Here is a 15918-nt window from a genome sequence, read left to right on the forward strand (position 1 = left end):
GTTGCATGAACACATGATGGGCAAAGTAAGGACTGAGCATGGATGGCAGAAGTGTAGGAGGGAAGGAGAAATGTCTGTACAGGCCTCTCTCTGAAGACCTTTATAAAAAAACCCCACTGATTTGGACAGTTTCTGACCAAAACACAAGCATTCCCTACCTGCAGCAAAGGCTGTGCATCCTCCCATCCCACTTTGTAATATATTCCATCCAACCCTAAGCACTGATCATCTAAAACAAGACTCATTAAACACAGGATACTCCAGTGACTAGCACTTGCAGCTAGCACCATGCTTCTAAAAAACACCAGCACCAAGCAGCTCCGATTCTGAACGGTGACCACCACAGAGACTATGGCTATTCTGTCTAATGTAACAATGGGATTTGAATTATTTTGAATATCTAGTGAGGTGAGGAATCTACCTGGGGGTGTGCACCAAGCACTCTGAAAAGTTGGGTGGAGGTGTGTAAAGAGAGATGCTGCTTCCTGCCCAAGAGTTAGGACAACCTTAGAGTTCACCACCCCTAGATAGGACTGTGGGCATCTTCAGGAGCAGGGTCGCTTCTGAGTCTCCCTGGTCAAAATCCAGATGGCAACTGGCCATGACAGCTATGGGATCTATACAAAATGACCGTTTGCTCTCTCGCCAGCTCTACTAATGTCCATGTCAATCTGACGAGATTGTGGCAATCCTAGCAGAGGCCAGCACTTGCCTACGTCTGGACAGACCCTCTGAGACTGCACCACTAGCTTGTAATGCTGCTGCCAAGACAGTCTTATGTGCAGCCCTGTCCCGCTGGCACCTGTTGTGGGTGTGCTGCACAGTGCTAAGTGGCAGTGCTGTTGTTCAAAGGCACGCAGTCGAGTGCCCCACAATCAGCTGACACAAGCCTCCGTGTGTACTAAGGGCACACCAGCATCGGCCACCCAGACCAGGTGACAGATAAATGAGCGTGGTCACAACTGTCACAGAGCGATTTCTACCTGCAATGACCTATTAGGAGCATAGTGCTCCAATCTGCATAAAATACCTAAAATGCACCACCAGCACACAACTCCCAGAAACACTATTATCTTCCAAGATCGGGAAAGAAGTGAAGAGATGCAAGCTGCACAAAGCTTTTTCCTTTTCTTTTTTTTTTTTTTTTTTGCAAGCCTGAAATTAAAGTCTCTCCTTTACCAAGTTTGGAGAAAGCAGAGCTCCCTAAAGTAGATCTAAATGGAGCCTGAAACCTGCTTGGGGTCACATCACTCCAGCTCCAAGACCAGGGTTTCTACACAGCTGCTGCTGAGCCAGCAGAGGGAACACACCTCTGCCTATTACCTGGGCAGGACCTTTGTCCTTTCCACATCATTCAGTAGTTATATTGCTTATAAAAAGCAAAGCAGCGGCATAACGTTTTGCTAGAGTCTTTGAAGGGAACCACCCCCCGAGACAGACTGCTCAAACATTCCTACGAGATGAAACAGCGTTAAGATTTCAGGGACAAAGCCCTGACCCTAAAGTATTAACATCACCTAAAAGCCCACCTAACAGACCCCACAGTGCCCATCTGGTTAGCAGACCCCTGTTATCCCCACCAAGACAGACAGACATTTCTTCAATGACATTTGCAGAGCTGCCAACAGGAAAAACCATTTCTTGAGCCCTGTGAGCTGGTGAGCTTTCCACCACGGTGCATACCAACCCCCAGGCAGATCCGTCTCCCATCTACAACCCTGACCATTCTCAAGCTCTGCAGAATGAAAGAGGCCACAATTTGGGGCCCCTCTCCCCCAGACAGACAGCTGCATTGCACATCTGGAGAAGCAAAGAACATCTTTGCAACAATGGGCTTCTAAAAGGAGGCAAAACCAGAAGCTACCTAACATGGAAAACGGTTTGGAAATTCAAAGCTTCCCCAATGCTTTAGCCAGCTCTAAGCTTCTCCTCCAGGCAGATATGCGTATTTGGATTTGGAGGCTGCATTTATTCCAAGATATGCACTATATTTTGCTTCTCTCTTCAGCAGAATGAGAGAGACCGATTCTGCTTGACCCTTGGGATGAAGCAGGGAGGACAGAAGGTGCTTTCCTCTCCCACTTGGGCAGCTCCTGTGAAGGACAAGCAGAAACCAAGGAAGAGTCAACAAATTGATCTAATCACCTTCATCATGGGACTGCATTTCCAGCACTCAAATACTTGATGCAGGAACTGAGGTCTGAAGCTTGCTGTACCCTATGGTCAGTCACAATTCACTCCACCTGCTCCTGGGAGTAGAGGGGGCGTAGAAAGCATATTCAAAAAGCAGCACATTTCAGCTAGGGTTAAACGTTTCGCAGGTGATCAGCTTTATAATCTGAGCAAGCTCTCTTCATCTTTTGTGAAAATATATATTTTTGTTAAAACAAGATCCACCAATAAGAAAAGCGTCCCTCTGTCTAAACCTTAATTGTGAATAAAAAGAGAACAGATTAAAACCAGGATGTATGTACACACGCTAGCTGTATATTCCCACACTAGGTAAAAGCAGCTTAAAATGCCCTTTTCACTTTGCAAGTATGAAATGCACGCTGGGTTTAAGCCATCCTCTCTCTACAGAGGCCCGCACTATGGAAATTTGCTGTCTTTTCTCTGCAGAAAACTTTTCCGCACGAACTTTTCTCCTTTTTTGGCTTTGTTTGTTTGCTGTTATACAATGTCCTGGTAGCTTTTCTCTCACAGGAGACTGGCCAGGCTGGTGGTGGGTCCATTCTGAGCCTGGAACTGTACAGGAGGGGGTCCATCTGTCCACTGAAAGACAACACACAACATGAAAATCCTATATTCAACCAGAACGGGGGCAAATCACAGACAAGTCACAAATGAGGAGCTGGCCATGCAGCATTTTTTGTGTTGAGGTAACAAAAATGAGCTGTTCAAGAGGAGCTGTGCATCAGGTAGGTCGAGGCCTGGTTTGTTTTCTTACTTCAAGAGCTCCCCCACTTACTAGAATGCTGTCTCTCTCACAGATTGCTGCCCTTCTTTCCTGGATCCAATTTAATTTCAAACATCTGTTATGACCAAGATTAAAAACTCAAAGAAAGGCCTCCACCTCTTGCTCACCTTAATCTCTTCCTCAATTCTGCTTTTTACAAGATCTGCTGAGATGCACAAATTTAATTTTGTATTTTAGCTTTTTCCAATCTATGCATTCAACTAGACTGGATTACAAGTAATCCAGCAATGGAGGTAAAAGACATCAAAAGCTGGAACATTGATACAGCTCTCTCGCTGAAATCTGGGCCATCTAAGATTGGACTCGTATTTATATCCACATGCACCTGGGAATCGCACAGTTGCTGTGGGCATCTTATAAACAAGAGTTTGCATCTCAAACATTCCCACCCCTGGGAAATCTCTGAAGGGACTGACTGCACACAAAGCAATGAAAATGTTTCTTCCGACCATCGGGTTTTCCTCCCCTCTCCTCTCCTCCCCCCTTCAAAAAGAAGAAAAAAAAAAGAAACACAACAAGGCCCAGGGATGAATTAGCTGTAAGATTTTTGAAAGACTTTGCCTCTCTCCAAGATAATTCAAAGTGTCAGAACATTATGAGAGTGATAAAACACTCAAAATTAGGTTGTCATGTAAGGGCTTCCATTCTTTGGCTCCCACTTAAGACCTTCTGTACTGTCTAATCTGCATTTAGTTCTTAGAAGTGCACCTGACCGTGGAAAGATAGCAACATGTGAAGAAGTGAAAAAGGTACAGCTCATAGCAATGTATGTACAGAGGCAAAACTAAAACCTACTGTGGCTCCAAAAACCCTATGTTCAGACAATTCAAATCTAAGAGCAGCAGAAACAACAGTATTTCTAGCAGTGCAGCTGAAAAGGATAGTTTTGTACCAGGCAGTCAGGATACCCTCCCCTCAGCGACAGAGCAGAGGCAGAACTCAGTCATCATCTTGCTGTTGAAAGTAATTGTAACCCAAACAAAAATCAGCCAGCTATTGGAGCCAGACTGTATGCTGCTCTAACACAGGATACCTGACTGGAGGAGGAAGGCTGCCTACCGTGATTAGGTTGTGTTCTGGAAGACTGCAAGCCTCAATATGGTCCTGAAGAAGCTGCTGTGAAAAGTTCTGATGCATCTGCGCTGCCTCGTGAGCATCTATGGCGTTTCCACAGGCTTTGTTCAGATCTGGAAGAGAGGGAGCATGATATGTTCCCACGTTATCGACAGTCCATGCACTGGTTTCAAATTGACACAAAATTGAGGGCTGAAAATACCACCCTCCCTAATGGGTTTGGTCACTTATTGTGGCAAGCAAGTTTACATGGCTGACTGACCCAGACAGCCCATTGTTCGAGACCTGCATTTCTACGCCCCCCCTGGTCACATATACAGCCCCATGTGCAATCCTGTTTCTACCATCAGCTTCCCAACTCGCATCTCTGAGGAACACTCAACCCAAAGACTCGCATGAAGGGACTGCTCCCTGTAAAGAGTTTGTCTCTAAATAGCAGTCCTAATACTGGTGCTACGGTCCTTGAGAAGAGCAGCTGGATACAAGGGCCAGCTCAAAGTCAATGACTGCCAGTAACAAAACCCCCTCCCCTGGTTAGCGACTCACTCTGATGTATTTGGTGATAATGTCTACGGCAATAAGATGTACTGCAAGTGCTTTTACTTCAGTTGCTTAATGGAAAGGCTGGTGTTAGACAGAACTGGACCAAGGCCTATATGCGTTCCTTAATGTTACATCTGTTGCCAGCCTCTACTCTCCCCTCTACTCCTTTCCAGTGCCCTCCCAGGGAAAACATGCCCATGCATCCCAGAGCGGACAGATTTGAGACTGTTTAGAACCAAATGCATTTAAAAACATGTGCAGTCGGATTATTACAGCAGCCACATCACACTGACTTCTGCGCTATGGACTCTGCACGATAGGAAGAAAAAACAGAAAAAGAAAAAACTGGTCCTGTTGTGCAGACCTGTCTGCTCTCTCCCCTTCCCCAAAGTCTTCAGCTGCATGCACCTCAGAGCTGATTCTCTTTTTTTACTTTCAGCCTGTGCAGACAATAGATCAATAGCTTCGCAAGGAGCCGCAGGGCAAACTTCTCAGCAGACCAGAAAGCATCCCTCGGTGTTTCGGAAAGAGGGTCTAGTCTAGCAGGTTTACAGCACCACCTTGCAGGGAGAGGGCAGCGCTGCAGGTCTCTTTTATATTTGCAAGCCACAACGTGGTTCTGGCAGCAGAGCTGGTTTCGCAAGCTGTGAGTTTTCAGTATAGATCCTAATTTTGTGGGGCTCCAGAACTGTGCTGTTTGAATTCGCAACAGGCTAAAACCTGGCACCGCCGCCTTGCCCTGAAGGCCTGATCGTTCAAAGGACTTCAGCCAGTCTCAGTTCAGACATTCAAACAAACACCACGTGGGTTTGACTTCAAGCAGTGACAAGCACTGTGTGGTGCAGCACAGCAGCTCCCTGCCCCCAAACCAGAGGAAGGTTATTTGCACCCAGGGGCCAAGGCGCACAGCCCCTGCCAGTTGCTGGTCTTTCCTCACAACTGTCACTAGTCTCTTTTTGGCACTTCTGAATGGACCAGTCATGGCCACACATACATCCTGGCCCTGGCATTGCCCACTCCACATTCTGCTTTCCCTAATATCAGAGCTCACTTTGCCTAACTTGCCAGATCTCCCTTCTACCTGCAAACAGCAAACGCATCCCATGCTATGCTCTGTGCTGCCCTCTTTTTGGTTTAAAATGAAGATCTGCTTCAACGTCGAGTACTTCACCTGATGCAGAAGATTCCTCCAGTCCTAAGTACGTACCAATCAAAATGGATATTGGTACTTACTCAGCACAGGTGCCTGTACTGCTGCTGCTGGTATCCAATAGACATGACAGCAAGCCATACTAGTTCAGCATATGACAGCTCTGGTACTTTTCTCTCTCTCTCAACCGTGTTCCATAATTGAAACAAAGCTGAAGCTCACTGAAGCTGTACAGGCAAGAGAAAATAGGTTTTTCCACAGAGAATCGTGGGGGCAGACATATAGGAAGGTGTATGAGTGTGAAGAAGATACTCCCCCTAAACCCTGCTAACACTATGAACACTTAGAGAGGAAGAGACCAGTGTGAGATGGGTAGAGGGAGGAGGAAAAGGTGTGGGCTGCGCAACAATGTACAAATCTCTGCTTAAGTGAGAAAAGAAAGTCCTAAATAATCTCTCAGAGACCTGAGGTGGCAGCAGCAGCCTCCCGCAGTAAAGATACTTTACTAGCTATAAAGCTTGCCAAGCACCTTAATTAAATCTGCCTGAAAAATTACCAAGGATGAGTGTGCCAAGATAAAGAACCTGGGAGAACTGTACATTCCCATCACGTTCACCTCACTTTTGTGCAATTTCTCACATTCTAGCACGCTAACCCAGGAAGGGTCTCTCCGTACAAGCCATTAGCAAAGAGCTTTAACCTGTTTCAAGGTGGCTGCTCTTTCCTTGAAAGACGCACTTCATGAAAGATCTGTAACCACGCAAAGGGGGAAAAACTTAATCCGGGTCGCTAGTGACAGAAAAATGTTACCGCCAAGCAGCTGACTTCTGCTGCCTGTTTGAGATAAACTACCAGGGTCAGCATTCACGTACTAGCAGACGAGCCTCCACGCTGAAGTAACTGCAGTGCTTGAGAACACATCTTGGAGGGGAAAAAAATGCAACTAAGGACCTAGAAATAAATGGAAAATGGGACAAAATGGAATCCGGACTTACTGAGCACAGATCATTTGGAACCGTCTTTCTTTGATACGATAGTGGATTTTCTAGGCAAGGAAAATGCAGCACATCTCATCTATCCAGACTTCGTGAAAGCACCTGATCCAGTGCCAAGTAGGAAATTAAACTAGAGGAGATGGGAACGAGAGACAGAAACAGCGCAAGGAACTGGCAACAGCAAAGACAAAGCATAGGCTGAAGGGGGCTCTCTCAGGCTGGAGGAAAGTTAGAGGGATCAGCCTTGGAACCAAGTCTACTCCGTGACCTTGGCACAGAAATTAATAGCATTTTGATGAAATATCTGTTGACACAAAGTTGCGAGGCATCAGCGATGCAGAGGAGGATCACAATGTCAATCAGGAAGAACTGGATATGTATAGGTCATGTATATGGCAACTAATGAAACTAGAATTTCTGCTGTAAACAGGTGCTCAGCAGGGAACAACAGGGCAGACGGACTTGGGCATATTAGCAGATCACGAGCCACCGCTATATTGCGGCCAAGAAAAAGGCAAATGAAAACTCGAGGGCATATCATGAGGGGTTTTCTCCTGTAGGAACAGGGAATTAAAGCAATTGTACAAGGCACTGGTAACACCTCAGGTGAACACTGGGTACAAGTCTGGTCACCCGTGTGAAAGGAAGATTAATTCAAACTGAAACAGGTGCGAGGAAGAGCTCCTAGGATGACCAGAGAATAGAGAACCTCTCTCAAAGGAGGAGTCTAAAACACTTGGCTTTGTTACTTAGCAAAATTGTGGGACACAACTGCTCTCCATACATTGGTGAGGAGGCCAACATGAGGGAGGAGCAGAGTTATTAGAGTAGGGCGAACAAATGAATAAACTGGCCATGAAGCTTAGGACGGAAATGAGATTTCCAACCAGCAGCACTGTGAGATCGGGCAACAGCATCCCAACAGCAGTGGCAGAAAGCAAGCATTTAAGCGGTTTCAAGAAGCCCTGTATACATTCATGAGCACGATGGGATGCGGGGCTGCCTGATGTGATCCGATCACCTTACCTAGGAAGCCCCTTCCAGTCCTGGCCATTAAGCAAACCACAGAGAATAAGTCTGGGTCCACAGATGGGACGAGGCAGGGGGAAGCTACCAAAATGCTGTGCCCCGTCTGTGGATAAACGGCAAGTCCGTCTCAAGGGCCAATGACACCCCTTACACCGACACTCCAATTTGTACACAAATGCAGGAGTATTTCAGCTGCCTGGAAGAAATCTGTAACCAAAGCAGCAGGAAGACAGGAGAATGCAAGCCCAGCCTCTCTCACCTGCCGTGTTTAATGTGCAACACAGCGCTCACTGTAAACGTGACAATTTATATTAAATTGGAGCTGCAGGGTAGGGTTCTTGGGGAAGGGTAGAGTTACAGCTTTATTTTCCAGTGAGAAGAAATCAATTGTAGCATTAACACTGATTGTCTGCCAAGAAGCTAGTCAATATTTGAACAAAGCATCCTGGGGCCTATGTAAGTCAAATTAAGCAATATTTATGTATGACGTGGTCCAACAGTCTCCCCCCTCACCATTTATTAAAGCTCATTCACAGTGGCAGAAACGATTCAGTGAAACTTAACCAAATGCTTGCAGTATCAGGAACACAGGACAGGACAAAGCATAGAAACTGCTTGGGAAAAAGGGATCTGTGCGCATGCCAGCTACATACAGGAAGAATTTTTAAGCAGAGGGCTAGCCCCTGCCTTTCAGCCAAGGACCAGATCAACCACAATGGGTTAAGCTTATTGCTCTCCTACACTATCCACGGTGTTCTCCACAATCTTCTTACACAGCGCTCCTGAGACAGCAGCAGCAGCACGACTGACTGCCCATGATTTGAGAACTGCAAAGCACGCAGGGAAGTTCTCAGAATTCAAAAACCTGGGACTAGTCAAAGATCAAGGGGCTCTGGGAACTGCCTTTGGCAACCTCTATTACCTAGGAATAGCTTCTATTCTGCCAGTGGACTATGTTTTCTCTCTCTCTCCTCCTGCTAGTTTCCTTTCCCCTCTTTACCTCATACTCTCATCTGACTCTGAAAGTAACCGTCTCTAGTTTAATGACCATCACTCCTGCCACCAAGGCTGCTGTATTTTCCTAAAGTGCCAAAAAGGAAGTACTGAAGAAATATTTCCTCCCACTCTTTCAGACCATTTGCACTGGCTCCTAACTGTTCCTACCATCAATCCACTTGCAGGCCCACCTTGCTCCTTTAAAAAACAGACAAACCCTGACAATGGCTGAAAGGAGGTGTTATTCCCAAGCAAGTAAGACGTGGCTGACCAACTGGCTGCCAGCAGAAACAGTTCAGAGTCTGTGTGCCAGTCTAGAAAATATTTCTCACATTGCTCACACTGACAGCGCCACCTACAGCCAAGGCTTTAAGAAGTAACCAGCAATTCTGTATGCCCGCAGGATGCCCTTTAAATGGGACCCTCTCTCTCAGAACACAGTTCTCAGAACTTTCTGAATTTCCTTTAAGAGTGTCAAGTTGGACACGTGCTCAACTCTGAGACTCTGGACAAGATTCTGTCCAACATCAGACTGTTATATTTGCTCCTTCTGCGGAGACGCTCTGTCCTCAGTACCCATTTCCAATGCAGTTCCAACGTAAGCATTTGTGGTCAAGAAAAAAATCCTTCCCGCTTGTCTTCCAGATATCTAGTTTTCATGGAAAAAAACTTGATGACCATGTAAGACATTTACTCTGTCCTCCTTGTTGAGAGCATTAGGACTGAGAAGTCTCCTCCCCAAAACACCGTCCTTCTTTAAGATTCCCAAGAATTCAGTTGCTGCTCATTTTACAGCCGATGCAACATGGGCATTTCGACAGCTCACCTCTCAGCAGAGCAGAAGACCACAGCTGCACGGACATGTCTGGGATCTTGCTCGCAAGCTGCATGGCTGGGACTACCATGTTATTGCTTTCCTGGTGAAGAACAAATATTAAGATCAAAACTCCTGTTCATCCACATTTTTTTCTCTTGTGAAGACACACAAGTGTTCTAGAACTTGATGTGTGTGATGAGTTTCAGTGGGGCTATTAACTACAAGCCTGGAATGCTCCTCGCATGCCAGCTATGCACACTCTTAATGCTGTTCTCATTCATTAAGTATGAACCACTAAGCACAATATTTACCCATGCAACCAGACATGACAAGTGGTGCCATGCCTGGACTGGAACAGCCCATCACATACAATATCCCTGTTGAGAACTTCAGTTTACTCATTTCATCTGTTCCTAATTTGTGACAGCAAACTAAATCCGAGCACCAGATGTGAGGATTTACTTAGAAAGGACTGCGCACACCAATATGTAGCCTACACGCTATGTGGGAGCAGTGTATTATACTGCCACTGAGATGGACTCGGATTGTGAACCTGTAGCTAGGAAATCAAAGTGAACATGTACTGCTCTTTAGCACCTGAAAAACCTAAAGATGAATGAAAGATGACGAATGGAGAGAAAAACTAGATCCAAAGGAGGGGCCAATTAAGACCAGTAACTAAATTTGGTGACCTATTCATAAAGACTGTTCCAAAATACAAAAAACAGTCATTTTTGGTTCTTGCCAAGTTTAAAGCTTGAATGACCACTGAATCAGCCTCTTTCCGGCTGGAACATGGTGAGTGTTTCTGCAGTAAGACAGTGACTAAATGCTTATATTGCGCACAACAGAAAAAAATACTTCATGTCCCACTCTGCCACTGCATTAGGATTTTAAAACAAAACAATTCCCCTGAGGATGGGAATTCAGAACCTCTTTCAAAACAATCCTCTTTAATTATAGTGCCTTGGCTTACTGAGATCTTCTTTTCAAGTGACTTTAAACAACATGGAAATACAAGCTTCTAAAATAGGGTAACAAATGCCACTGCTTTGTCAACCTATCATTAAACATGCAAATGACAATTTGAAAAATTCATAAATCAATGTGCTGCCAGCTTCAGGTAGGATAATGCTACACATGGTACTCTTAATATAAATGAATTTCCCAAATCTGCTGACATTTTGGTAAATGACAAATGAAACTAGTTACTCCAGTAGGAACACCAAAGACTTTATAGGCTTACCCGGTGATTTCCCAGCACATAGAATATGTGACCAAGGAGTACAAGAGAACAGGCTGTTAATCGGTTCAAGTCTTCTGCGTTCGACATTTTCAGCGTCTCTCGCAAAAATCGTCTACCAAAACAGAACAGAGAGAAACCATTCACAACAATAGTGAATTCTTTGCAGCATGCAACAAGTCGGCACCAGTACAGAAAAAACAAGTGTGTAGGGTGTGTAGGTCACAAGACAAACAGGGAACAAGGGCATCTTGGCTCTGTTCCCAGCTCTATCATGAGATTGCTGGGTGATCTTTGGCAAGCCACTTCACCATTGGCCTCAGTTTTTTCATTTGTATAATGGGGAAAACTTTGATTTCCTCTGTAAAGTGTTTATCTCCTGACAAAAAAGTCCTTTACAAGAGTTTAGAATTGTGATTACCAGAAGTTCACAGCTGTAAACAGAAAAGAATTGGGAACATGCCGATTTATAAAGTCTGTCTCATTTAATAAAACCTTAATTATGAAACTAGCCAGATTAAATCTAAGGGAGAATTCTGTCAGGTCTGAAAAAAGGTATCAATTTTGAACTTCTACATTAAAAAAAAATCCCTATTTGACTTAACACTCACTTCGCTTCGTTGTACCTTCCTTGAAAGAAGGAGAAAAGCCCTCGGATATAGAAAGCTGCTGCTCGGAGACAGTGAGAGCTGGGGACAAAGCAACGTGTTTAAATCCAGGCTTTTTACAGCAATTAAGATACATTATATAGGTACGTTCTAGGCATTTACTTTCCATTATGTCATAGGCAAATGACAAAAACCAAGATTTGTCAGTGTCAAGGATTGGAAAAAGAATCATATTTAAGATGCATTCAAAACCACTCCCTGAAATAAGCTGATTGCTTTTGTACGCTATGCTTTTTCTCCATATTCTAAGAGGCAGGAGTCACAGAATCAGAGAAAATGAGGGTGTGGAGAGACCTCAAGGGGTCGCATGTAGTCCAGCCCCCTGCTCACAGCAGGATCAGCCCCAGCTACATCATCCCAGTCAAGGCTTTGTCGAACTGGGCCTTAAAAACCTCCACGGATGGAGACTCCACCACCTCTCTAGGTAACTTGTTCCAGTGCTTTACCACCCTCCTGTCATCAGCATCAAGGAGATATCCAGAATCCTTACCTCACAGGAAAGTTGTGGTCTGGATTTATCCTTTCCAGTAAGCTGTAAAGCTACAATTCAGAAAAAAAAAAAAGGAAAAAAAAAAATCAATGTTTCTAGCAAACATTAGCAAACAGCATAACGGGAGCACCACGTCAAACATAATAGTGCAACGATATGTAAACACTGCAGAAGTTTGCTGCGACTGGCTAGATCACAAGATGGAATTCTCAAAATAACGACAACACCAAGGGGTCAATTCTGGCTCCTGAATCAAGTTTTTAAAAAAAGAATTTACTTTTCCTGGACCTAGCAAATATTATAATGAACCTCAAAGCCTTCCCTGGAAAGGTATCACTTCTACAATGTTGTCCCCTTTACAACCTAAAGGTGACCAACTTACTGGTTAAGGAAAACCATAAAACTAACCAAAACTATTGACGCTGACTAGCATTTTCACACCCCACAATTATTTACTTCTTTATTCAGTGTGCTTCATGGTTTTTTGCCTATTGAAACAGACCATTTACAATTTGTTTACTAGACACTTAACACTTGCAAGTATTTGTTTCTAAAACGTAACTACAAAGACCAAGATACATCTAGTGCCTCATGGAAAAAATGAAGGCAGAAATGCTGCTATACACTGTTATGTCCTTAATAAAAGCTACTTTGGGAAAACGATTGATTGGTTCCCTGAACAAACATTTAATTGCATCTCATCAAGTCCAAGCAGTCTAGAAATCACTCTAAGGTACAGATGGAATCTGATATAGACAGAAGGAATATCTGGTTCCCGATTACAGGTGGAACCGATGAAAGACTTGGGATTAATATATGGACATTTTTGGCTCCTGCTGGCGTTCTCAGACAGTGAGATCATACCTCGCTGTGGCATCCAGAATACTCCCATTTGCTTTAGGGATCTACACTGAGCCAACTCACCCCTCAGCTTCTAAGTAATATTAAGTGGCACCAAACTGACCAAGTAGAAAATTTCCCCTCTTATAGCAAAACAACCGGGAAAGAATAATCAAAGTGCTGCACTAAAGCTTTCTTATAAATTCTCAGGGCTCGCACAGGCTCAGAAGTCAGTCACATACCTCTTGATGCCTGTTGCCTTCCCTGATGTACACGCTGGCCAGGTTTGTCACGATAAATGCCCACAATTCCTGATGCGTGGTGAGCTGAAACAGAAGATCACAACATAGCCAGGGTGAGATAAAAATATCCCAGCCTACAACACTGAACTGGTTCACTCTGCACTTCTTTATAACAGCAACACACCAAAATGAGTAACTGATGCCACTCGAGGCAGTTTGCAAGTAACATGTTTACAGCTGTCACTAAATAAAGGAATAGCTCAGCTCAGACAACACAAGTCAACTAGATGTCCTACACTGCATTCATCTGCAGGCTTTTAACAAACTCAATAAATGTTGCCCTCTACAAGTCTGTAAAAGATGAAAACCTTTAAAGCAAGATACACATAAGCATAGCAGTTACACATATTCCTGACTTGAGACCTTTTTTGCTTTCTTTATAATTATCCCAAACTTCACCAACTTTTGCAGTTTATTTTTTTTATTTAAGTCTCTCCATGCCAAAATGTTCTCAGCATAGATGGGCATGGACCCTGACTGCCCTTTGAGCACTGGTCCCACTGACCTTGCCTCAAATGGTACACAAGAACCCATTCTAGTAAGGATAGGTGGCTGATTAAAGTAATAAAGCACTCTGGTTCTGCACACATCTCTCCCCCCAAATCTTTGCCTACATCTCACAAGGAATAGCCCAAGGAGACAGAAAGGAACTTCTATGATCTGCTGTAAAAAGTTAATGGAGGACAGACCACATTGTAACTGAAAGCAAGTCTGCCTCTTCCCTCTTTTGCAAACCAGCAGGGATTTTTTAGGGTGCTATCTTGTATTGGACCAACCATGTAGTTGGGATAGAGTAAGACAAGCTTTCAAATGCAAGGCACTCTTCCTCAGGTCATCATGGCTATGACATCACTCTTATACTACCTCTTTGCTCTTAAAGATTCAGCAGTGCTATAGCAAGTAGTCTTAAAAATACATCTTACCCTCAGCGCTGTGGTGAATTGTGCTTCTGCATTGTCCATGCAATTAACAGAAATGCAATAGAGTCCCTGAAAAGGGAAAACACCTTGTGAATTAAGCTTCCTAGTAACTAGCAAAACTGGAGTCCTACAAGGAAACCTGTCCACAAACAATCTCCTGGAATTACAGAGCAGTAGCTGGAAAGTAATTGAACATCTACCAGGACAAAAGAGACCTTTAATTTTGTTTGGTGCACTTGACAAAGGGCAGCAATACCAGCCTTGTGCCATTACATTATTGTAAAGTTCATTCTTCCTTAGACACTGTTCCACCAAGCATTATTAATACCAAAGCTACCCACAACAAAAATCAATCTAGCACTTCTTAGTCTGTTTCCAACATGCACTGCCTAAAGCGCACGGTTTTTCTTCTGCGTTTCTGTTTCTCACGTTAAGTGCTACCACACACATCTGCTACTTTTAAGAAAGAGTTTAAATACGTCACTCTTATTCTATGAAGTTACCACAGGTTAGCATAAAAGATAGGTAAGCTGTAATCTAAGTATTTTACAAAATGATTACATGAGATTTTACCGGTCAGTGGAAGTCTAAACTACTGGCCGAGATTTGCTTTGTTACACTCCTAGCAGTCACCTAAAACAATTAAGGTGACACTTTGGTGGCATTCAAAGGCCCGAGTTCACTAGTACTAGTCCATACTTACTAGTAGCGTGTGTAGCTGAGCAGCATGATTGGAAAACAGCCTTGGGGACTGCTGGCAGAGTTGACAAACTTGTGAGATCTGTTAGAGGAAAAATATTTAAAATTATTTCTTTATTATTTCTGTGCTGACTCAGGCCCCGCCTACCTGAATGCTAAGAGCCATTTGGCGCATTGCTGTCTTAGCTCCAGTCTACATTAACCTGCCTGGCACCTTCACAAGACAGCCCAGACTTGCTTCACCCTGAGCAGTACACACAGGCCTGTATGCACACTGCTCTCTACACAGGCATACGTGCACCAGCTGGTTTTCAGTTGTTTCCTTTTTGGTAGCTCCACCACATGCTAGGCATTGTCCATACACATGAAGCGACAGCTCCTGTCCCAAATTGCTCACAATCTAAGACAGAATGCAACAGACAAAAGGTGGGAAATCGGGCGGGGGGGGGTGTTTTAGTAAAAAGGTCTGAACTATTGCTGAAAACTCTTTTATTTAGCCATTATCAAGTATCAAACTCCTATCTGCAACAGCAGGGGGATTTACCAAAGGATTTGAAATGGCAGGAGACTAATTCTGAGACCACATTCTATAAATAAAGAAGTGGCAGGAAGGAGGTGCAAGGCACTAGGGGAAGAATTATACAAAAGGAAAAAAGATGTTGGTACTAATGTCAGAGGAGGAAAGAAGAGTGGCATTATGACAAAAATCCGTAGAAAAGGGTAGAGATGAGGAATGAAAGCAAGAGCAAGAAGTCTGATCTGGGGCCAGAGAGAGGAGGAACCACTGTAAGGATTCAAGGAGGGGACTGACATAAAGCAAATGCATTTTGAATAAATAATCAGAGGACAATAGAAGGTGACAGCAGTCAAGAAGAAAACTGGATGGACAGAAAGAAAGGATCTGCAAAAGTACAGGCACCTTTGGACAAAATGTGCCTAAATTGGAAGCGATGGAAAGGGAAGTGTTAAAGAAAACTTCCAGCCGTGAGTCTGAGGGACAGGGAGTAGGGAGACAGTCAGAAAGGAAGATCAGGTATTAAATGCCAAGAGTTCACTTCTGGGCATTAATTAGCAAGATTTGCATGTTTGAAAGCCCCCCCTTCCATAACTAAAGTGCTTTCAAATGAGTCAAGGAACAGGGAATTATTCTGAGATCCAAGGAACCTTGCCAGTGT

The 15918-nt window shown here is 44.1% G+C and overlaps 1 protein-coding gene across 1 annotated transcript in view; it reads right to left on the minus strand.

Moving 5' to 3' along the window:
• The window catches only part of MAU2 (MAU2 sister chromatid cohesion factor), a 24136-nt gene continuing 8218 nt past the window's right edge, over positions 1 to 15918 (minus strand). Inside the window, exons 11-19 of the mRNA XM_006028864.1 lie at positions 14748 to 14825; positions 14048 to 14113; positions 13065 to 13148; positions 11983 to 12032; positions 11436 to 11513; positions 10828 to 10939; positions 9591 to 9681; positions 4037 to 4164; positions 1 to 2772 (exon numbers count right to left, since the gene is read on the minus strand). Of these exons, the coding sequence (XP_006028926.1) occupies positions 2698 to 2772; positions 4037 to 4164; positions 9591 to 9681; positions 10828 to 10939; positions 11436 to 11513; positions 11983 to 12032; positions 13065 to 13148; positions 14048 to 14113; positions 14748 to 14825 (762 nt within the window). The 3' untranslated portion in view covers positions 1 to 2697. The remainder of the gene's footprint in view (positions 2773 to 4036; positions 4165 to 9590; positions 9682 to 10827; positions 10940 to 11435; positions 11514 to 11982; positions 12033 to 13064; positions 13149 to 14047; positions 14114 to 14747; positions 14826 to 15918) is intronic.

Source organism: Alligator sinensis, unplaced genomic scaffold, assembly GCF_000455745.1.
Source record: "Alligator sinensis unplaced genomic scaffold, ASM45574v1 scaffold1354_1, whole genome shotgun sequence".
Taxonomy (NCBI): Eukaryota; Metazoa; Chordata; order Crocodylia; family Alligatoridae; genus Alligator; species Alligator sinensis.